This window comes from Rhinolophus hipposideros (assembly GCF_964194185.1).
Source record: "Rhinolophus hipposideros genome assembly, chromosome: 15".
NCBI classification, from domain to species: domain Eukaryota; kingdom Metazoa; phylum Chordata; class Mammalia; order Chiroptera; family Rhinolophidae; genus Rhinolophus; species Rhinolophus hipposideros.
Window position 1 is genome coordinate 9124145 of NC_138061.1, and position 25197 is coordinate 9149341.

At 44.4% G+C, this 25197-nt stretch overlaps 1 protein-coding gene across 5 annotated transcripts in view; it reads right to left on the minus strand.

Annotated features, from left to right (window-relative positions):
- Window positions 1-25197, minus strand: part of PLPP4 (phospholipid phosphatase 4) — a 111688-nt gene that overhangs the window by 40122 nt on the left and 46369 nt on the right. For 2 of the 5 annotated variants that reach the window (XM_081074763.1, XM_081074764.1), the window contains exons 3-5: window positions 22939-23029; window positions 18308-18371; window positions 16463-16587 (exon numbers count right to left, since the gene is read on the minus strand). The exons of 1 other annotated variant lie outside the window; for it this stretch is intronic. In XM_081074763.1, the coding sequence (XP_080930889.1) occupies window positions 16463-16587; window positions 18308-18371; window positions 22939-23029 (280 nt within the window). Of the gene's footprint in view, window positions 1-16462; window positions 16588-18307; window positions 18372-22938; window positions 23030-25197 lie in introns of those variants that run through there. 2 more of the 5 variants (XM_081074766.1, XM_081074765.1) reach the window with 2 other exon arrangements.

Below are 25197 nucleotides of genomic sequence, written 5' to 3' on the forward strand. Positions count from 1 at the left end.
GAATTCTGTTCTTCACCACCATCCAATGGGCAATACGATGGAGGAAATGGAAGGTAATGACTTCCCATCCCACTGTTTAAGGTCAGGCTATGACTCTGGCAGTTTGTGCATGGGCCCGTGCTGGCGGACACGCCAGCTGACTTCATGCTGAGTGTCCTCATCTCTGGGACCTTTGTAAGTGTGGGTGTGACCATTAACCAACGTTCTTGGAAATGAAGCTCCTGCAGGACACGCAGTTCTCACCTGAGGCTGGCAGGCAAGAGTGTCATGCTGTGTCCGAAGGCCCTGCTCCAGGGCCGGCTCTGGGAAGCACACACTTGTCAAGAATGAGCCACGTGGCAGGCCATAATTCTTAAGTGCACAGCAAGCCATGATTGGAGAAATAATTTTTTCAATATTTTACTTTTGTTTTGAAAAATTGTAAGACAATGAATTTCTGAAGGGTATACATTTGCACTTAGAATCCTATTAATACCATATGTGTAAGCGTGAAAAACCGAGACAAAAGGAATATGTACACTGAATATGTTGCACAACTCTCACTGCAAAACACACATCATGAAGTCGAGATGATTAACAGTGCAATAATTAAACACACACCTTTCCACGGGGAAATAAACTAGACACATTTGTGACACATTTGTAGCCTGCTATCTCAATGAGTTAGAAACAAACACATTCAAATAGATACCTGTCTATTCAAATACATACCTGTCTATTCAAATAGATACTTGTCTATTCAAATAGATACTTGTCTATTCAAGTACATACCTGTATATTCAAATACATACCTGTCTATTCAAATAGATACTTGTCTATTCAAATAGATACTTGTCTATTCAAATAGATACCTGTCTATTTAAATACGTACCTGTCTATATGACAGATTTTGTTTCACTCTTGCCCTTCCAACTGCCAAAGGGCACAGAAACCAGACTTTTCTGTCTTTCCCGGAGTCAGAGTTCAAGAGGGAATAAATTATCTCATTTAATTTCCCCCACACCTTGAAAGGTGGGATTAGAACTTGTTTACAGATGAGTAAACTGAGACGCAAAGTCATGAAGCAACATCTCATTATGACTAAGTAACGGAGCCAGGCCAAACTCAGGTCTACCTGAGCCTGAAAATAATTCTTCTGTCACTATCATATTAATATAGGAATGTTCTTGGATACAAAATAATTTATTTATGGAGAGCAATCTAATGACGAGAAAAGGAAATCTATCATTTTTAGCACCAATCTAGGTCTTAAAATGGCATCCTTTTGACATTTGACAATATGCAGTTATGAACATATGGAGAAACAATAACTAAAGAAATGCTCATGGAACTTAGACCAGAAATCCGTAAGTCATAAAATGATCTACATGCCCTGGTCCTCTCCTCCATTACCAGCTTGTCTTCTGTTTCCCTCCTCCACTGACATCATAATGAGGTCCAGGTGTACTTGGGGCTCTTCCCGTCAGAAATGCTCTCACCCCCTCTTCCTACCTCGCCCCACTCCTCCTTCAGAATTAATGATCCCAGATGCCTCTGATTAGTAACAAACACTCCACTTAATTATTATGTATTATGTATTTTTCCTACTAGTCTATGTCAAGATTGTAATTAAATGACTGTGTCATTATTTGTTTAATGTCCATTGTTGTCCATCAGGGCTGCCAGGAATGGTTATTCAGAATGCTCACTGCCCAAGGGTGCCCAGCTGACAAGGAGGCCTGCACTCAGCTCACCACGCCCTGGGGTTGCGTCTGCTAGCGGGAGCGAGGACTTTTCCTAACTGGCCTCAAGCACCACACGGGCTCACGGTGGCCCTGCGCTGTAAACTGTGCTGGGACAGGGAGCACGTCTGACTTACGACTGACTCAGCCCACACGGTGCACAGATAACTAGGTGTTGAACGAATGACCGAATCACTACAGAAATAAGTGGATGGATACTTCTTAAAGCATTTACAAAGTATGGGGAGATTTTACCTAAGATATGTGACAAAGGCCAAATTGTGAACTATGGGGCAACATCTCCCGTCTTAGCAGCTAAAGCCTAATAAGGGGAAACGACCCCTCGGTTCATAGGATGAAGCTGAGAGGAGACATGGGCTCCCTCGCTCTGGCAAGGTCAGCAAATGCCAGTCACACTTCTTTTCCAGAAGGGAATCATTTTGAAAAAAATAAACAGAACCTTGTTTTATTTGTAGGGTGTGGTAAATCATACCCAGGCCAAAATATTCGAACTGTTGACCAAAATGGCATATTAGTAAAGAACGAAGATATGAGCCACATTTTTCACAAGGTTACTAATCACTGTGCGATCTGGAGAGGCTCGGCTGGAGGCTCTCAAGAAAATCATGTTTCACTCAACATCTAGTTAGTATGTAAGGAACTGTAAGGAAAGCAAGGGCTGGCCTGCCTGCCTGCCTCCCTCCCTCCCTCCCTCACTTCCTTTCTTTCTGATGAAACATTATACATTTCATCATGACCCAGAAAACTAAGGGAGATGATCCCATGAGAGAGAGAACAACCTGTGGCCTGACATTGAATCCATTTATTGGGGAAAATAAGCATCAAGAGATTCCCAAAGAACTTCTATCTTCTAAGCATGTCTGCTTATTGGGAAAAAAAAAAAAAAAGACAAGCGAGTGTCAAAGCTCAGGAGTAAAGCTCTCTTCCCATAAGGCCCCAGTCTCAGGTCCCACTCAGGCTTCCAGGCAAAAAGGACCCTAACGTACCATGTCATTCGGTATGCACAAAGCACCTACTATGTGCCTGGCACAGTGCAAGGGGCTTCACACCCTGATCCCTCTCAATTCTCATAACAACATCTTTGGTAGGTATTTTTAAACCTTCTTATAAGCTGATGAAATGGAGGCCGAAAGAGACCACAGAATTCCACAACTGAAAGTGAGTTATGAAAACCCTATCCCAACCATATCCCTTCATCTTCTAAAAGGGAAAGAGAAGCCCGAGCAGTTATAGGGTTTGCCATTAGATTATACTGCTAATTATCTGGAGAGCTGACCACATTATCCTCACAGCTCAGGTCTCTCGCGTGCTCTAAGCAAAGGAAGATGTGGGGGGGTTCTGAGAACTCTGAATTTGGGGTCCTGGTTACATAATAAATATCTATAGCATAAATGCAGCTTCGGTTAAGTCTTTATTCAATTAAGTGCATTAATTTAGTGCAATAAATATTTCAGGGCACCTAACATGAGTCATTCTCTGTGCTGGGCCCTGGGAACACGTCAGCCCTGGGGATAATCAGGTTCCCGTCCTCACTGAGCTCAGGGCTAATGGCAGCAGCAGATGGAAAAACAAGTAAACAACCAGGATGATTACAGACTCCATGAAGTGCCATGACAAGAATTATAGGAGAAAAATTTGAAACATTCAGGACGGCTTCTTTAATAAGGCCATACTTAGGCTGAAGTTCAAGGAATAAGCAGGATTAGCCATGGTCACGTCTTAGCTTGGGTTCCCTCAGGATGGTCCTGAGATGGAGTCGAGTGCTAGTAATTCATTAGGAAGACGATGCCAGTAAACACCTGTGGGGAAGGGATACAGGGATGGGAAGCCTGTCACATCAAGCAAGGTACCGCTGTGGGCAGCACGAGCTCAGTGCCACTGGGGAACTCTGGGAGACAGCGTGACATACACATCTCAGACTTTTCCCACCTAAGAGGCAAGGAAGCGAGGTGATTATACACGAACCCCTATTAATCACTGGCTGAGAGCTGCTCTAGGGGATGGGGAAGCCTTCATTCAACGCACATCCAGTCTGCTGTGAGCACAGGCAGAGTGGGTCTGGCAGCCAGCAGAAACCCTCCGAGACAGAAGCACGTGCTGGGAGTTGGAAATTGCACTGGTGTACATGACACAGTAAGTGCGGAAAGACAATGGGTGGGGTTTTGACGTTCTGAGAGGACTTGAGAAACATGAGAGAAGGGCAAGTTCAAAGGCCAAGGAAAGAAAGAATATCTCACGCTGAGGGAACTGGGCTCTGAAATCGAGAGTTTGGGGTCTAAAGTCACATGATCTGGGTATACATGCCAGCTCTGTGATATACTGGCCGTGTGATGTTGGGGCAAATTGTTGTTCTCCCTGAGCCTCAGTTTCCTCATCTGGACAAGAGGACTAATAATAATTCTGATCCCCCAGGTATGTTGTGAGGATTCAATGGGGTTAGGCCCTTTAAAGCCTTTAACATAGACCTTGACACATTTCCCGTGTTCAATAAATGATAGGCATTTCCATTACCATCAAAAGGACAAAGTGGCTGAAGCACAGAAAGCAAAGGGGTGGGGGGGGACAGGCCATGAGGCTGAAGAGGGGGCAGGGGCCAGTGCATGCAAGGCCGGAGGACAATGCTAAAGAGACTGGATTATCCCTTCCGTGCACTGGAAGCCACCGAAGAGCTGGAAGCTGTGAAGTGTGCTGATTACCATCGTTGGAGAATGCCACACTCTTCAAAGGCTTCAAATGCTTTTTCTTCTTCTACATCCCCAGCGCCAAATCCACTGCTGGCATAGGAGGAAGGTGCTATTTAGCGCTAATTAGCAGACTCCAGAGGCTGATGGAAGGAAAGAAGTGTTGGTCTGAATCATCCAAAGACTACGCAGACTTGGCTGTGGAATGAGCTGTTTCATTTTCCTTCGGCAGACTTAACTTTCTAATTAGGTTGGCTCCAGCTAACATTAAAATGACTTTGCATTTTCCAAGTCGATGCCAACAGAGGTGGGAGAGGCAGCCCCCAGACCCACAGGGAGGCATAAGGAAGCAATGTTTCCTGTGGAGATGCCCATGGGAATAACTTAGGTATGTTTGAGTTCTACCCAAAAGGGAAAAGAAAGACCACGCTGGTTCTAAGGATATACATACTAGATATGAATCTGAGAAAACATAAAGAAAAGGCCTTGTGTTTCTGAACCCAAAAGGTCACATTTCAATGGCAGGGCCCCAGCTGAGGACGGGCCCCCACCTCAGGACTGGGCCAATTTCCAGAGAAGGGGATTGTATGACATTGTTGTCTCATGACTGATTCATTAATTGACTTCTTTCCTTCTTTCTACCCATATATCAATCCATTCACTTTACCATATCCCAAAAGATGTCCATTACAGAGGCCATGTGGTGATTTAAATTTCTATTTTTAGAATGTATCTGCGATCTTGAATGATCTTTGGGCCCAAATTGGAAGACTAAGTTAAAAGCCAATAGTTTGAAACAGTGGTAAAAGAAACCCTCACAAAACAGCTGTCTAACCAACAATTCATTTATAATTCAAACCTATTTCATTACCAAGGGCCAAAAACAAGATCTCTGTGATGAAAATGTTTCACAATTGATGGGCCCATGGGCCTTGCTTCCACAAGAAGTCATTACATGAAATAGGAAGAGACAAAATAAGAATCAGAGGACATTTCATGATGATAAAAGGGCCAACATTTCAAGAATACATAACAAACATAAATGTGTAATGCCTATAAATAGAGGCCCAAAATATGTTAGGTAAACAGTGCAAAATTAAAAGGAAAAACAAACAAAACTATAATCATAGTTAATGATTACCAAACCCTATTCTCATTAATTGAACAGAACAATGAGACAAAAAGAAAAAAAGCAAGGATCAAAAATTTCTGAATGACAGCATCTTAATTTGACACATATGGAATGCCACTCCCAAGAAATGCAGGATTCATTTTCAGGTCTGCATGGAAACATCCTCCAAGATTAAGTACACTAAACAATAGAACAAATCTCTATAAATTTCAAAAGACTGAAATTTTGTACAGCATGGTTTCTATTCACAAATAAAACTAAATTAAAAATTTATACCATTAAGATAGCCGGAAAGCCTTAATTATTTGAAAAGTAAAACACCTACTTCTAAATAACCCATAAATCAAAGAAGAAATCACAAGGAAAGGTAGAAAATATTTTGAACATAATAACAATTAAAAATACAATCATCAAATTTTATGGGGTACAGCTAAAGCAGGACTTAGGGGAAATTTATATCTTTAAATGCTTATTTCCAATTTAAGAAGCTACAAAATTATGAGCAAATTAAATACAAATTAAAAACAATGAGTAATATAGATAAGAGCCAAAATCAATGAAGTAGAATGGAAACAAAAGTTTGTTTTCTAAAAAAGGTTGGTAAAATTGATAAATCCCAAGTAAAATTAAAAAGAAAAGAATAGAAAAACACATTACTAGAAGAGAAATGGAAGAAGGGCTGTCACTACTGATGTTACAGACATCAAAAAGTCAATAGGGAAATATATAAACAACTTTATACTAATAAATTCAACAAACTAGATAAAACATACAAACTGATTTAAAAACACAATCTATCAAAACTGACATAGGGAATTCTGCTACTCGAATGGTAATGTGAGGAGCTACATGGACCCACTCCCAAGGAAAACTGGGGGAAATTATTTTTTAAAAATGTCTTTAAGTCTCCGAAAATGGTCCTAAGAGCATATGGCAAATAAAGAGACATTTATTGAAGAAAATATACTAACGTCAGTAAGAACAGTGAGTCTATGGTATATGTACCCCGAGTCCCCTCCCTCCAGCTCAGGGTGATGGAAACTCCATTCCAGGTGGGTGCAGCCTGGAACACAGGGCTCCCTCCCTCTCCCCCCTGCTAGGAAGGGCAGTGGTATCTTCCTGGGAGGGCCAAGCTGTCAGCATTTCTCATCCCCCAGAAAGACCAGAGGTTCCATGCTCCGCCTGCAATGCCCAGTCCTACAGCATGGCTGTCGTTCAGAGAAAACCTGCCACTGTCCCTGACCCCAGCTCCAAAGACCCATAATTGCCAAAATACCTTGAGAAAAATAAAACAAAGATGAAGAACTCAAACTGCCTGACTTCAAAACCTACCAGAAAGCTACAGTAATCAACAGAGGGTGGTTCTGGCGTAAGAATAGGCATATAGATTAATAAATGCAGAAAGAGAAAGAGACCCGCATTTCTACAGTCTATTAATTTTTGCAAAGGCATCAAACCTATTTGATGGTGAAAGGAAAGTCTCTTCGATTTCATCAAAATTTAAAACTACTGCTCATCAGAAAACACCACTAAAAAAATGAATAGGTGAGCCACTGATGGGAGAAAATATTTACAAAATATTTATTTGACAAAATGTGAGGAATCGCCACCAATTAATTAATCATAAATAGACCAAAAAAATGTAACGGGCAAAGACCTGAATACACGCTGCACCAAGGAAGAGATGTAAACAGCCAATATGCAAATGAAAGGGTACACAACATCATTAGTCATTGGGAAATGCAACTTAAAACTACAATGAGACACCACTGCATGCCCACCAAAATGACTAAACCTAAAGAGACTGCTAATACCAAATGTTGGTAAAGACGTGCAGTCTGTGAATTTTCATACATGGCCAGTGGGAATGGAAACGGACATAAACACTTTGCAAAAATACTTGGCAGTTTCTCCTAATGTTAAGCATATACCTAACTTTTTACCCAGCAAAGCCACTCATAGATATTTAGCCAAGATAAAAGGCAACACAGTCCACTAAAAGAATTGCAAACAAATATTTATAGCAGCTTTACTGACAATTGCAAAAACTGGAAACAATCCAAATGCTCATCAAAAAGAGAATGAATAAACAATTTGTGGACTATCCATTACCATGAAATACACTTCAGCAATAACACAGAATATATTACTGATATATACTCCTAACAACACGAAGAATTTCAAGACATTCTACGGAACAAATGTCACCACACATAAAGAACACACTGTGCGATTCCAATTATATGAAGTTCTAAAACAGGTAAAACTAATCGAAAGTTAAAAACAAAACCCTGTACAATGGCTGTCTTGAGGGGATGGACACTGACTGGAAATGGACATAAAGGAACTTTCTGGGGCTACAGAACGACTCTACCTTGTGATAACATGGGTTACATAGTGTGTGCATTTGTCAGAGCTGAATAGCACTGATTTATGCATTTCAATGTAAATTTTATCTTAAAGTGATAAAATAATTAAAAATCGTCATTATTAAATGGTGGCAGGAAATGGGCAGAGAAAACCAGGAAGCAAGAATGGCAGAATGTCGTACCTGGAGCATGAATATTCACTAGCTTTCTGATTTGTATATGTCTGACATATTTTTATAACAAAAAGTTTCAAAAGACAGAAATGAAAAGGCATTAGGCTTTAATTGTAACCTTTAATCTAACCCTGATCTTTTTCCCCATAGAAGTCAAATAGTGAGCCAGGTTGTGGAGGGAGAGTATTTTGATTAATTAAACAGTATGCGTTTTTAAAAATATTCTATTTATTCAGACCAGGAACTTGGAGAGTGGGTGAATTTAATATGTGAGTGATCGATTTCTCCCATCTATTTGCTAATTACCCTAGAAGAGGCTATCTCAGCCCAGATACTATTGACATTTTGGACAGGATAATTCCGTGTTGTGGGGACTGTCCTGTGCACTGTAGGATGTTTAGCAGCATGCCTAGCCTCTACGTACTAGATGCCAGTAGCAACACCCCTGAACAACCAAAAATGTCTCCAGAAATTGTTAAATGTCCCCCAGAGTGTGTGTGTGGGGGGAGGGGGGTTTAAATTGTCCAGGTCAGAACTACCACCGCCCCAAAATATGACTTCTCAACCAGGACAATATCGCCCCCAACAGGATGAGAACTGGTTCTTGGGGAGATGAGAAAATCTCCAAAGGGCCACAGGACACAGATACACAGTATATCTGCAGTATTAACATTTCATGGTAGAGATGAGCAATTAGGGGAAAAAAGTCTAAAAAAGGAGGAAAGGGTGATAAGGAAAAGGAAAGAAAGTTTGAGAAACACCATCCTACAAAGAGGTCTGATGCTAGTTAAAGCCAACACTCCCTTCAGGAGTTTGGCAACCCCAAAACAAGCCTTTCCAGTGTTCAGGGGGATCTCCATTTGGATGAGGAAGATGAGGCAACATTAGGTCAGACGCTTCTCAGAGCTTCTGAAATTGTCTGGGAAGCTTGTGACGCAGGATAATACAAACTTAGGAGAAAAGCTCCGAGGGGCTCTTGCCAAGTGTGATGACATCCTTTGACAGGACAGTGAACCTGGGAGCTTTCATCGCTATGTCAATAAGACCCACAAGTCGAGCTGACCTCAGACAACTGACCACCAGCGTGTCCTAGCTGAACCAAGGACCTAACAGCAGCCCATGCCACTTTATACCATTTTTTTAACATACAATTTTAAAATATTTTATACACACACACACACACACACACACACACACACACTCATGAATACATATCCGTGGTCAAGATAATATCCATAGCCATCATTCCAATTGTTTCCTTGGAAACTTTTTTTATGCTCCTATATTACCAAGGCAACCACCAATCACCTTTCTTTTTAAAAAAATTTATTAAATTTATTGAGGTGACACTGGTTAATAAAATTATATAGGTTTCAAGTGTACATTTCTATAATACATCACCTATATATTGCATTGTGTATTCACCACCCAGAATCAAGTGTCCTTCTGTCACCATATATTTGACTCCTTTACCCTTTTCTATCTCCCCCTCAGTCCCTTTTCCCTCTGGTAACCACCAATCTGTGTCTTTGTGTTTTTGTTTGTCTTGTTCATTTGTTGCTTTTAATTTTACACGATTCTTAAAAGAAGAAGAAGAAGGTGGCATTTTTTAAGCTTTCCATCTACCAGCAACATCCCCGGACAGGAATTTCATTTCATTAGGTGATGCAAAACAAATGAATCTTGCAATTTCCTCTGCTCTCCTGTTTCCTGTTTCTTTATGCAAAAGCCTGCCTAACCACTCTAAGAACAAGCTGGTTCACAATATTGAATATCCGTGCTTGATGGCGTTAAACATGGCTGGTTAGCATAGATGATATCCTATGATAGTTTCTCAGTCCATAGTTAATACCCATTTAGATTCATTCAGCAAAAGCAAACTCCCAGACATGGCGTGCAAAGATCCTTCAGTGTAGGTACTCCACTCTTAAGGACTCTGTCATCAAAGTAACACCAAGGACAAACAAGCATCTTCTACCATATGGTACCTCTGCAACTAAGGTATTTCTGATTTGAAAATTACAGGGAAGCAAAGAAACAAGTGTGATAGCTACTTTTACGTGTCAACTTGGCTTGGCCATGGTGCCCAGCTGTTTGGTCAACACCAGTCTAAATGTGGCTGCAAAGGTCTATTTCAGATGTGATGAGCATTTGCAACCAGTTGACTTTAAGTAAAGGAGATCACCCTCCATAACATGGGTGGGCCTCGTCCAATCAGTTGAAGGCCTCAGCAAAGACTGAGGTTTCCCAAATACGGCATCAACCTCAAGACTGCAACATAGGAAGCCTGCTGGACTTTCCAGCCTGAGGCCCGCCCTGAAGATTTCCAACTTAAGATGGCAACATCAACTCTTACCTAGTAAGTTTCCAGCCTGCTGGCCTGACCTATGCATTTCCGATTTACCAAACCCCACAATCATCTGAGCCAATTCCTTAAAATCCCCACCCTACAACTCTCTCTATATATAGACACACACACACCGTAATGGTTCTGTTTCTCTGGACAACCCTGACTAATGCAAACAGGAACACACATTCTATCTTAAACAGAAGCACCTCAACTGCAAACCACAGAGTATCAAGATGGAAAGCAGATGGCACAGCAATACTGACTCAGAACCGAGGAGTGGCAAGTCTACATGCCTGCAGATGGTGGTACCGATGAGAAACGCTCATTCACCAGGCAGGACCCTGCAAAGGCTTTGAACCAGAAGTACCAGGTGCTGCAGGGGACAGGGTGAGACACAGGCTGGAAACAGGGAAGTGGGTGGAAAGTCCCTATAAAGAGCAGTGCAACTCTCCGGGTCCCCACCTCATCCTGCAAACCAGGAAACTGCCGCCTACCTGACTCTTGAAGAAGATACAAGGTTTAATCAGCTGTGGCTCCACGCTTAGGGAAAGCAGGCAAGTAGAGAACAGGGCTGAACAACCAGACTGAAAGCAGGAGGGTTACAGGAACGTCTGCAAAGTGACCTTCAAGAACCCAAGCCCCTTCTGCACGACTCCCAGAATGCCAAGTTCATGTATACTCCTCCGGTGGAATCAAATCTCCTCAACGTGAAGGCCAGATGCTAATACTCAGAGCCAATCAGTGAAAACCCAGCTTATTCCTCAATCAGCCTTCAGTGAAGCCCAACTAATAAGCTCCGCCCACTTAGCTTTAGTGCTTCCATTTTAAATAAGAACATACAGCTGAGGATCACCAGCTATTTGGTTATCTAACAAACGCTAGATACAAAACCCCATAAATAAACACAAGATGGGGAACAGATGACACCTGCAAACAAAGGGAGGAAACAGATATTGTACCCATGAAAAAAGGGACTATTTTGTGTGTGTGTGTGTGTGTATATATATATATATATATATATATATATATATATATATATGTTCAGGAAAGAGCTGCTGGAAATAACAAATATAAAAATCATAATACAATTCAATAGAAATGTTGGTAAATAAAATTTTAAAAAGTTCTCCTGGGAAGATGAACAAAAAAGACAAAAAGACAGACAATAGGAAATAAAAGGATGAGCTCAATCCAGGAGATTCAACATCTGCCTAATACAGGATCCAGAGAAAAGAAACAGAACAGAAAGGGGAGATGCATGAAGTTCCAGGTTCAAAGGACTCCCTGGGGGACCAGAACACTACAGGGGAAAAAATCCCAGTAAGGCACATCATTGTGAAACTTCAGAGATAAAGGATCCTAAGAGGTTCCAAGAACAAAAAGAGAAAAACAAAACAAAGGGAAAAACTGCCATCAGGCTTCTCTCAAAGGCACTGAAGTGATTTTCAATCTAGGATTCTACAGCAGCTAAGGAACAGAATGAACACACTTTAAACCTAAATAGCTCAGAACATGTCGCTTGTATGTACTTTCCTGGGAGAGCACAGGAGAAAGCGTGTTTCCTCCCCGGGGCTGGCCCCTGGCCCGACAGGAATTCTCAGCTCCCCAACCCCAGAGCACTGTGTTGAAGCCCCGGTACCTGCCTGCCCTTTCCCGAAAGAGAACACGGGCCATGTCTGACCATCCTGTACCCTCCCCAAGTGCTCGCCCCGTACCTACAAAACAGTAAGTGCTCTAGAAGAGGCTGCTACATCATCATTAGCCAGATACACCTATAAATCTTGTTTGTCATGTTAAACCTACATCCCACAAGCACGGGTTGTCCTATAAATGCCCCCTTTTTACTTGTACACTGGAATGGACTTGCTTAAAAAGGAAACATCTATGTGCACAGTTCAAATGCACCGGTCTTGCTTTAGTTATGCTCTTTGTTTAATTTTTTTGAGTTTTAGGTTCACGGCAAAATGAAGCAGGTAGAAAGATTGCCCCCTACCTCCCGCCCCCACACATTCAGCATCTTCCAACATTTGTTACAATTGATGAACCCACACTGGTCCTTCATAATCACCCAAAGTCCACAGTTTACTTTAGGGGTCACTCTTGGTGTTGTACATTCTTTGGGTTTGGGAAAAAAGGATAATGACGTGTCCATCATTATAGGACTATACAGACATATTTCCATTGCCCTAAAAATCCTCTGTGCTCTGTCTATTCATCCCACCTCCCCACTCCAACCCATGAAGTGATACGCTATTTGGAGCACGTTTTCAGTTTTGTGGGCCATGTCTCATTATAAAGTGAAAGCTCCAGAGACAAAATATAAATGAATGGGCCGATAAAACTTTATTTACAAAAACAGGCAGCCACTGAATTTGGCTGTCGTTTGCCAACCCTTCGACAACAGTACCACTTTATTCAAGGCTACCATTTTTACAGGAAAGAAGTTTCTTAATAACTTGACTGGCAGTAATAATTTGTTTTTTCTACTTTTCCCTCTGAAATCCATCTTCTTTCTGGAAGGTGAATCAATACTCATTAAAAACTGAGATTATGTGATACAAGACTATTTGCTTTTCAGAATATCCTTGCTTTAAAGCTACATTACCTTTCTCCACTTTCAACCCTACACTTCCGGAAAACTTCTAAAGGAAATCCCTGGCTCTTTGAAATTGTGGTCTCTGCTTTTGCCATCAAGGGTGGCTCAGGCTACCTTACAGAACAAGTCCCCTAAGATGGCTGCCATGGGGACGCGCTGCTTGTGGACAGTTTGCCACATGAGCACTTCAGGGGAGTGCGGTTTGACTGTTCATGGTAGATTACAAACAAGATCTTTTGTTTTGAAAAAAAAATCAATGCTTATTCTTCAGTGCAAAGAAAACCAGCTGCTCTGCAGGATGATATGTGGACAGGATTACCTTCCGGTCTCCAATCACCTGTAAGCACAGCAAACCAAGCCCTTATTTACCCAGAATGGGGTATTCGTCTTATAAGACCCCTTGGTCCAGAACGCCTGTGTCCACTCACTGCAAAACTGATTTACTAAAGGGAGAAAGAGTGTGTGTACAAAATAGGAGTCCACTGAGGTCACTGCTCTGAGGTCTACCACCTCCTCTGAGGAGCAGAGTGACACTGCTACTAGGCTTCTTATTCACTCAAAAAGAATCCAGAAAACAGCACTGATGGTTTTTCTAAATGGACATGGCAGCTCCCAGCAAGGCAATCACTGACCTATCATAAAAGAGAGAAAGAGCAGATGGAAATACCACCATCAAAACCTAGAGCCTGGGTAGGATGTTGTGTCTGCCAAGTAGTAACAGTTTGTAACATTTTAAGTAGCATCTTAAGCTAAAGATAGTAATAGCCTCTGTTAGAAAGCTTGTCTAGCACGGATGGGACGTCAGCCCACGCATTGACAAGGCAGCTGGCAGGCAGCCCTGTGAGAAAAAGCACTGGATACAGAGGGTGTATCCCTCTGGGTAGGGGGGCAGGGGGATGCCTCCCCTCTTAATTTCTGTGATCCAGCAGTCTTGCAGTTTGAGTTATTCACATGAATGCTGTTTCCTTCCCAAGTTCAAATGCAACAATAGATACTAAATTGTGCTGCAGTCCTCAGTTAACTGTTCAACAGCCATAGGGTTTCACTGCTTACTTCTAATTTTTGAAGCCCCTTAAAGCTCAGCACCAAGTCTTTGGGAAGGCAGAACGTGCCCTAAAACAACAGAGACCTTGAGCGACCCCGCAAGGACAGAGATGGAGGGCAGGTGGGAGCCGATCCAGGTGGATGTTATCCCAGGGACCTCTAAACAATGCCAGCATGGGAAGCCCTGATGATAAGGAGAAATGACTCAACTCAGCAGGCCTTCCTCCAGCTGGCGACTACGACTCCTCCCAAACAGACACTCACTTTAAACGTGGCTTCAGAGAGGAGAAACAGAGAGGGAGTGATTCCAAATAGATATTCTGTCTCAAGTAACAGGAATAGCTGAAGCCCAGAAGAATCTCAAAGCCCACATCTTCATGCATCACCTCCCAGCCCCTTGCTACATTCACCTCAGAGGGCATTTTAAAGAAGCACACAACAGAATAACATGTTTCTCTCAACCTCGCCCATGATTCTAAAGCCAAACCCTTTCCACTAACTGCAAAGTGTTTAATCTAAATTTGTTCTCTCTTAGTTCTGGAGGCTGGAAGTCCAGCCGAGGTGTCCGAGGGGCTGTGCTCCCTCTGAGGGTTCTAGGTTCTTCCTGCCTCTTCCAGAGTCTGGGGGCAGGAACTCCTTCACTTGTGGCTGGTTCACTTCAGTCTCCGCCTCCATCTGCATGTGGCTTTCTCCCCTTTGTCTCTGTCTCAGATATTCCTCTGCCTTTCTCTTATAAGGACAGCTGTCATTGGGTTTAGGGCCCACTCTAAATCCAGGATGATGTCATCTTGAGATCCTTAACTGAGTTACATCTGCAGAGACCCTTTTGCCAAATCAGATCACGTTCACAGGTTCTGTGAGCTGGGTCTAGGACCTATCTTTTGGGGTGCCCCTATTCAACCCATCGTAGCTTCCAAGAAATCAGAGACAATGAGTTATTTATTTAAATGGACTGTGAATACTTCATTGTATTTAATCACCTAAAGCCCCAAGATACTCTCATGGTAGTGGCTGGTGGGAGGGTCAGCTGAGTGTCCTCAGATGAGTTACTGGTCTCTCTGAGCCTCATCATCCCTATGTATAAAATGGGGACAACCGGACTTGGCAGGGCTGTTGTGCAGGTTGACGGCCACTCAAAGTACCTGGCACCCCGATATCTCGTGGACAAACCCTAATATCCAATGGCTCTGAGCAGAATGTCCAGCAACCATTCGGCAGGAAAGGGCATCCAGTTATTCTGTGGCCCTGCCAAGATCAGCGTGTGTCTAAGGAACTTAGAAAAAATGAAAAAGATTAAGGTAACAGGCTGCCAAAGGTAAATAACGATCAGTCCCATGGGGATCAAGGGCTTTGGACCATGACAGCAGCCTGTCCTCTCCCAAGAGGTCACCTGTGGCCATGGTTCTCCAATTATCCCAGAAACACCTAAACATACACTCTGCCAAAGCCTGTGGACCCCCTGGGACATGAGCTCTGTCTTATTTATCTTTGTGTCCCCAGCACCTGGCACCGTGCCTGGTACCTAAGTCATTCAATAAACACTGATGGAATGAAGACATCAGCCAGGATTCTCTGGAAACCTCAGCTCTGGTACTAAACAGTGACGTGGATGACTACTGTTTATTTAAAGCACTATCCTAAGTACTGTACATAGAGTGAGTGGATTCAGTCAACACCTAAACATTTTGGCATGGCGGACGCTCCAGAAATGTCAGTGATCATTATCGCTTAATTTCACCCTCACCCCGAGCAAAACCAGAGGCACTGTCATTTCCATTTTACACAGCAGAAACTGAGGCACAGACAGGTTAAGTCACAGAGCTAAACCCTGGCAGAGCCAGGACTGGTCACACTTCACAGACTGTTCCTTCCACAACATCACATTGCACCTGACTCATATTACTTAGTCTTTGTCTTAAGGCTGGGCCCAGCTCAAATATCTACAATCAGATTACATATTGGGTGTTATATGCATATGTACATATGTATACATACAGAAGCTTTATTTTGGTACACACACACAATACCTTCATTGAAGGAATAAACTAGAGTGAACACTGAGCTGAAAAGAAGAAGGTCCCAGGAAGCGTGGTAAATTCCCTTGTAACGGTCAAGTTCCTGAATTGTACAGGGTAAAGTGTCACGTGTTACACGGCGCCAAGCTCACAGAAGCAACATATACAATGCTTTTTAAACTCTACAGCCTCATTCACACGCTTATTATTTCCAGTTGAAGGTTTGTTTCTAAGCCAACCACTACAGCGAAGAAAAATGAACTGTGCCCAACATTCAACACTGTCCCCACCACCTAAACTCCCAAAGAAAGTGATCAGAAAACATGACCGGGGAATTAGTGTCCCAAGCAGTGAACTTACAGGAGGAATGGATGCTGGGGAAGCTTTTGCGGCCCTCGGACACCAGGTCGGGGTCACCTGTGCAGTGCATTTCCGAGTTCATCACTCCATCTGGAAAGCAGCGGTAAAAGAAATCGGGGCGAGGTCTACAAAAGACACCATGGACATTTTCAATATAAAATGCTGCCATCACAAACGAATCCCGAGCTGACCCCGCCGTTCCCTGCTGCCCCAGCTCCCATACTTTAAAGTTAATGACGTACAGGAGGCACCTAAGACCAGCACTGCTGGAGCAAAAGGCAGCACCTCCCTCCACCTCTGGTTCCGCCATTCAGAAGCTGCTTCCAGGATCTAGGACACCAGGCTGCTCGTGGCCCTTTATCTTGAACTTGGATGGCCAAGTACCCTTTCTCAGATGCAGGTCTCAGTTAACCTCACTGAGAGGACCCATAAGCCCTCTCCCATGATGCAGGCAACACAGTCACCCAGTGTCATGGGAGAGAGACCTCCACAGGGGAGTGGGGTCGAGAGAACCGTTATCGAGTCCTTACTGGGTACCAGACCTGGTACCAGGTCTGTACCAGTGTCCTGCCATATGATTCTCATGGCAACCCCAAGGCAGACCCTGGGATTTTCTTCATTTTCCAGGTGCAAAAATGAAGGCTTAGAAAGATTACACTTCTGTCTAAGGTCACACACAACCAGTAAGTGGCAAAGACCAGCTCTGAACCACAGCAGTTGGATTCTTGCATCTACACATTTCACCCGGTGCTTTTCTGCCTCATTCAAGTGAGGATTCTCACACAGGTGTGTGATGGCTGGTCACGTCATATCAATTCAACTAATATTTGCCCCACACCTACCACAGGCAAGGCTTTGCTACTGCTGTGAACACAGAGCCTCTTTCCTGCACATACTGGGTCACACAGTTCACACACACTGACTCAGCTCTGGGATCTAGGCCCAATCATAATCTATCAATATCTATTAATATAGCATATCAATAATCAATTTCAATAATCTATCAGAGCCGCTGGTATACTGTTTCTCCGCTACGTGGCTAGTGTTTCTCTAAGAGTGGTTATTCACCTACTGAACCAAAAACCAAGCAGACAAGGCCTGAGAATCAGCATTTTATCGGGGCCCCAAAGCAGTTCCAAGCATAGATTATTGGAGAAACACTGGAGCACCAGGTCAGGAATGCCCGATTTGTATCCATCTTCCTTCTGTCCTCTTGGTGCTTGGCCAGCACCCTGCACCAAATAGGAACTGAGTGAATGCTGACATTCTCAGAGGGGAGCTAACCTGCCTAAGGCCCACAGCAGCTCAGGGCCAAGGTCAGGTCTCGAATTCAGGTCTTTCGACTGTTAGGCTCTACAGAGACTAGCCCACTTCCAGAGCAGTTGGGGGAGAAAGCAAGATAAATGGAGAATAGAAATCATTTCCCAGGAGCGTTCAGGGAAGTGTGCGGTAAGACAAAACTCAAGTGCCAAGCCACACTTCTTATCCCAAGGAGAACAACAATGAAGTAACCTGATTTAGTTTTTGGAGGCCAGAACTGATGAGTGAGTGGGTGTCTGGGGAGACCCAGTGGATGGACTAGAAACGCCTGCCGTGGGCGTGGCACACAAGAAAGTGTAGTCAGCGGATCCTTCTTTCCTCTTGATCTCCTGCTTGCTGAAATAGTGAGTTTGCAATTCAAAGGAGGAGAAAGATGTGTGCTGAGGACAGAAATCCTAGAAGGACAACAATGTAAGGGAAACCCAGAAGAGCTCCAATCTGTCCCATCCAGTGTCCTGTGGCCAAGGTCCCTACATAGATGACCTGGAGCATCTACGTCATCATTTGTTTCTTTCTGGAACTTACCTTCCCACTATTAACTTAATAGTGTTTGTGCAGACTCCATTCAAAGCAAGAGCCAAGGATACGGCTACAAAACAAAACCAACAGACAGAAAAATAACCAGCTAGTTCTCAAAGCATCATCATCATCCTAGTTAATTCATGACCACAGAAATCTGAACCAATACTTTAATAAACAGAGGGAAGTTTAGGTGGCTAGAGTAAAATACAATTAGGACAGGACTTCAGAGAGTGACTCATGAAATTTCAAGTCCCTAGGACATGAAATTTATCTCTTCTCCTTGACTGAAATTTTCCGTATTGTAGAGAAGCCCATCTGTCATGTTCTGAACTGATATGAACAGATTTAATACTACAGCATATAGACTTTCTTTTCCTGGTAGCAGGAAACACTAACTTCTTTATTTCCTTTTGGCAACCTTCTCAGACATAATTCTCATCAGAGCCATGGCAGGAATCCTGCTGTGGTCTGGGGCATTCCCACTTGGCAGTATGTCTTTGCCGACCCATCACCCACCAACAGCTGTCCATTTGTTATCAAGCAGATGACTGTTTTTGAGAAGGAGAAGAGTCCCAACATCTCTTTGAGAATGGTGGTCCAGGTGGTGCTTTTTGCCACCCCAAACAGCAGGACCTTCCAGAATGCATTGTTTTAAATATACAGCATGGAGACTTTCCCCAAGCAGCTCGGAAGAACTCTGATGAAGCACAGGTCATCCAAAGAGTGCAGGTGACATAAGTCACAGAGCTGCCCCTGCAAGGACTTCACAGCCCTCTCCTGTGTTTACCGAGACTGCAAAAATGGCAAGTCCATGTGATAGAAAGTCAAATGTTGTGCATATGCAATAAAAATCTACTGATGCCCATTCCATTGCTTTGTTGAATAATAAAGCATATGAGCTACCATTTCCCTTCGGCAAATACTAACTATTCAATACTAGCTGGGATTTATGGAAGAAAATAGCAGTGGAGGGACATTTTCGAGAAGGAGCTGCCTAGAGCAATTCATGGTCATCAAGGGAGACAAATGTGTTGTTCTGCAAGCGGAAAGTACTGTGGAGTAGACAGCAGTCACCAAGGGCTCAGGCCACAGAAACGGAGATAAAACCCACCTGCTTTGAATAAGTCACGGGAAGCAGAGAGAATGGGAGGGACCAGTTCAAATGCACACCTTCGTCAAAGGGAAATTAATCAGCTAAGTGTGAGATGGGGAACACTGCCATATCTTAGTGTGGCAGCAAAGGAGGGATGGGCCACTGGGGTGGAGAGCAGAGTGTGAGTCAGGTGCATGGGTGCAACTGGAACAGACTGGGGAAGCCGGGGGAATCCTCTGATTACATTCTGCACGCACAGACTCTTCCTTTCTAAAGTGCTGGCTCCCCTTCTTTCTCACAAGCTCAGAGCACTGCTGAAAGGTCTCCTTGGCAGAGAGGAGGGAAAATTCCCTGGACTATCTTCACTGCTGTGTCCTCCCAGAGTTGTGACAGTGAACAGGCTGGGAGGTCACCCTGAAATGGCGGGGGCCTTTCCTGTTAGGGCTGGTCCAGCGGGCTCACTGCTGTGTCGTCCAGCAGGGCCAGACTCCTCCTTAGCCAGGTCCTAACATTGCCTCAGCACAGAAAAGGTCTCCGGGAACAAGCATCACTTGCTGAGCTGCCAATGCCCTTGGGGAACCTCACAGATTGTGCCGTTGACCCAGAACACCCTAACCTCCCCAACCTCTGCACCGGCTGGGCTGACTGTGGCACAGAGCAGTTCTTTGAAAAGTTTCCAGTAGCTGAGCTAGAAAATGTGTGGATGTGCTGTAACCACCAACAGCTGGCCACTTCACCGTGATCCAAAAGCCTGAAGGAGACAGAAAGGAGTGGGGGTCTGCAGTGACCATAGTTAGGGTGAAAGTCATCTCAGCATTCTGAAAATAAACTGAACCGATGATTATTTTCATCTGAATGGCACAATCCCCAGGGCACCAATATGAGGTCTCTCATTGGTACCAGGGAGAAGGCTGAGCTCAGATCAGATGCACGAAAGGCTGGCCGAGCAGGAAATGAATGACCCTCATCAGGAGTGCTTGCTGATTAACCATAACCCAGTGGGTCTGCTTCATAAGGGCTGTGTTTACAGCGTCCCGCAGCACTGCAGGCTTGAGAGAAGTCAGAGAGGCAAATCAGACTGTGTCTCATAAAGAAATTCATAGCAACGTATCAGGCAAGCTGGCCTACGAGTGGCCTGCACTGAGGACACGACTGCTGAATAAGCATGCCAGAGGCTTATTACTTGTCGTCGCTTGCTGAAGGACTCAGCACCTTCCTTCCATACCAGGGTTCCGTTATACAGGCCTGGGGGCCCACTGCCTGAATCCCTTAAAACCCGGTGCTGCATGGGCCTCACTCCTCTCACCCAACAACAGATGCACAAAGGTGGCCCCTGTGGACATGCAGATAAGGGGAGACTTTGGGGTCCAGGCCTGCATGAAGAAGCGACCTGAGCACTAAACCACTTTCACGAGAAAGTCCTGAATTCCAGGTAACATTGGAAAAGCTGCACCTAGTTTCTTGTCCTTGATTTTTAAAGATCGTTCCTCTGCTCCCTATTGCCAAGGCTTCCTAAACAACGTGAAGCTCTTCACCATTTCTACAGGGCAGGCTGTCATTGATTTAGGCTAACAGAACATCCAATCATTTCACCTTCCGTGTGACTGTACAGGAGGCAGGGTATGGAGTGCAATTATGAACTGTCACCTAAGGAAGATTTAGCTGAGAATGAAAAGTCATTGAGAAAGTAACTGGGAGCTACTCACTGCCATTAACCGCAGCCCGACTCCAAAGGCCGGCAGCAAACTGTAACCATAACCATGAAGGACGGTGTTTCTCCACAGTCACATATCTTGGGATTCCACGCCAGAGAGGCAAGAATAAAGAATGAGGCAAAGGGATTTCCAGATCAGCTGAGAGGGCCCCCACAGGACACTGTGGGGACCACAGTGGTATCTGCTCAAACACTGCCCCAGCTGCTCGAGCCATGGGTGGCAGGGCCACCTATGCCCTTCTTGGAAAAACTGACCTTTCTACCACCTCAGCAGAGCAAACCAAAACCATATGATCACCAAACACTCAAACCACACATGAGAGGCCTGGGATACACATCTGGCCTGAGGGCGGGCATCTCAGAGACTCACAACTTTTGTGGCCAGGCTTGAGAAATGAGTTGAGCGTGAGTCTCTGCCTGGGAAGTCTCCACCACAAGATGCAGTGCGATCTGGAGGTGGCATTGGAGCTAAACGGTCACGCAGGTGTGGGCAGGACCACCCATCCCTGCCAGGCCAAGCCTCATACAAACCAAAAGCACGAGCCGCAGAAACGACGTCCAGACAGGAGAATGAGGCATGAGAGTGTGAGGAGAAGAGTGAGGTCACATTACAGACAGGAGCCGTCATGAGCTGAGAAGGGTGTCTCCACCCCGATGCCCTAGCTCCATAATGCCAGTGTCCAAGAGGTTCCTGTCCCTTTCCCCCTATTTTTGGATGTCTGTGGGATTGCTTGTATAGCCCTGTACCTAACCCCCTAATTTATCTGAGCTCATTTGAGGAGGATGCTGTTCTTTTCAACTAGACAAAGCCCACCCAACGCCAGGTTATGTAAGAAAGGTTCCCTGTCCTGCTTCACACAGAAAGCCCCTTAATTGCTCTGTGCACCCTGGATTTCGCCCTCACCCTCACTCCTTTACCAAGAAAAGGAGGGCCACATTTTGCTATGTTTTCTTTCTCTCAAAACCTAGCCATTTACAAATACACCCGTTAGTGGGGAATCTCACATTTCCAGATTTACTAACTGAATGTAAGTCCATATAACACACCACCACCACCATTTGTGTGAGGGTTTAGGTACTTTAATGTGCAGTATCAAAAAATAAACATAACTCAATTTTCCTAAAAATAAAAAAGTTGGAAACCTGGCTACGAGGAAGTTTATTTTGGTTGCTACACAGGCCAAGTAGCTTTGCAGTTCAGAAAAAAAACACGAATTTAATCCTAACAATGTCTAACGTGTCACATGCAGATATGGCTTAGCTTGGGGACAATTTCTAACAATGGTGTTATAATTGATGGCAAAGATTTTAGCAGTCTTTATACAATAACAATTGCTTAACTGCCAAAATGTCTCTAAACTGAAGACGAGTTATGGAGCTTGCTGTGTCCAATTTCTCTTTTGTTTTATATTTGCTTTTGCCCACAGTTGCCTCTAGCCAATGGCGATTGGTTAAGGAGTCTGTGGTCGATTTCTGAATTGCCTGTAATGTGGGTCTATTGCCCACAAATGTGAGATTGGACAGTCAATGGTGACAAAGTTCCCGATTCATTTCCCCTTACAGCCTGAGCAGCACAGATCTCTGATGACACAGACAATTCACATTCAGCACAAAGGACAGCGACAATGGGGGCCCACAGAATACATGTTACTTCTCATCTGTGCATTGGTGCTTTTTAGGACTGCAAGTTTATCTCGTCTTGTTTCTCCCAAGCTTTATGTGACCAAAAAGGAAAATCAGTTGTGTGTAGCTGAGAGTTTTTTTTTCATCTAGTGATCTAATTCAAGTCAGCCCCATCCCTTAATACAGGAACTAAGGATACTCTACCTAAGAAGGCTTCCTTAATTTCAGTCTTGTCTGTTCGCCGGATAATTTTCACCACACAAATAACGGCCAGGGGCGTGAGGAAAGAAATTGCCTGGAAGAAATAACAAATAATCCCTTATGAGGACAGCAGCTTGCCATCAGAGGGTTGATTGATAATTAGTTCCAGTTAGCTTCATTTAGACTCACGAGCTGAATGATCTTCCTGAACTCCTGACCTCAAACAAAGAAGGAGGATTTACATCTATACTTAGAGACTCTGCAGACTTCAAAAATTGGAGGTCTGGTTGTGGGCTATAATTGATTTGGAATGGCTGGGAGCCATGTTTAAAATGGTGGCTTTTTAAACAGAAAAGAAGCGTCTATAATTACGATGACTCATCTTTGCCAGTAAGCCCCCTTCATGTCCCTCCCTGCAGAAGGGCGGATGGCCTCCCATTCCCCAGCTCTATGGCAACATGGGAGTACGTGGGGTTTGCTCAGTGTCAATCAATTCATTCCTTCTTGGTGCTCTTTTGTTGAATATTCATTTCCTGGGCAAAGCAGAGGTCAGTCCTTTTGCATGAAGTCTCTCTCCTTCCTTTCCTCCATAGCCTTTCCTCCCCTGACCCAAAGCACACAGAAGTGCATTATGTGCCCAGTGAACTGAGAAACTAGGATTCAGATGCAAGCAGCACTCACCACAGAACCCACTATGAGGTAGGCACTACGCTTAGGTGTCTGTCAGGTGCTAGAGTCTCTGAAATCATCACAATGGCTCTGGGACGCTCTTTGTCAGGCTTGGGGACTCAACAATGAGCCCGAGGAGACACAGCTGGTGGGCAGCGGGGCCAGTCTTTGGAGACCAGGTGTCCTACCTCCCACATCTGGTCTTTATCCAGCATTCTGTAATTAGTAAGTTGTCTGCAACATTCCAACGACCAAGTCAAAGATATTTACGTTACTTCCTTATGGTTATGACGTCTCAGGGTACCAATGTCAGAAGGGATTAGCTCACAAATCCACACCTGGCCTCAGAGTCAGTGGTAGGAGGGGTGGAGTTGTGATTCACTACTGATCAATGCTGTTCCCACTTTTGGAAATCTCCACCTGGGCTCTAAGGCGAGGTCATCTTTTGGAGAGGGGCTTCCTAATAGGACTGAGGCGCGGCGAGGAGATCCTTTTCTAAGAACAGAATTCATCCAAATGAACATGGTCCTTCAAAATAATTGATGAGGTGCTATGTACTTACTACAACCAGACCGCCAGAGCTCAAAACATCTTGGGGTCCCCTCTTTGGCAACTGTCTTCACAGACAGTCCCTGAGACACGAGAACCCCTCTCTTTATGCGTGGGCTTCCGTCGGACCACAAACGGTAGTAAGGAACTTGATGAGCCTCCTCATCAGCTGTGGCCCTTGTCCCGTGAGGGGATTCGGAGGAGTATGGCACAGGCCTAGGGGCAGCTGCATGACAGGAGACACAGAACTGCAGCAGACAGGCAGAGAATGCACTCAGGGGTGACTCTAAATTAAAGGTTCCAATGAGTCTGTGAAAGTGTCCCCACGTGCCTGGGTGGCTCTCACTCCTGAATAACTGCAGGGCTGTAACAATGCTGATTCCCTCAATATGCATACAGGACAGAGCTGGACAATCTACATTTTGTAACAAGCACCTCGAGTGGTACCGGTGCTGGTGCTGACTAAGAAGCCCCGAGTCACACATTCAGTGTTTAAGGAGTGATGACCGAAGCCCCTGCTAACTCAAGTCCAAACTTACGGTCAGCATCGCAGAAGTCCTTAGCTTCTTATTTCCTGTCACTCTAGGTGCCGTAGACCAGGCCACTGCTCCCTCACAGGAGAAAGCAATGCACTGATCGTGAACAGCACTGCGACGACCCCACCCTCAGTCAAGCCTTAAATATGAGAACACAGAACTGAAGAAACCCTTAGGAGACAATCCCAGATGCCATACTCTGTCCTGAATGTCATTGACAGAAATAAAACCCCAGAAAAAACAAGAACTCTGAAGACTTTTCCAAAGAGGTTCCAGAGGCTGCGTGGGGAGTATGTCAACCAGACAGGCGATGGGGACACCACCCAGGAGACCCACTGATCAAAGCCCCAGGCTGGGAGCGCAATGGCCCCAGGCTCGTGGCTTGATGGCCAAGGGGGTCTCTCTTAGGACTGCTCCTTGGTTCGGCTCTCCATTGGGTCCCCACCCCCATTCACCCAACCAGACTGCACTTAATTTAACTGCTTCTTGGGCCGACTAAGCACCCAGG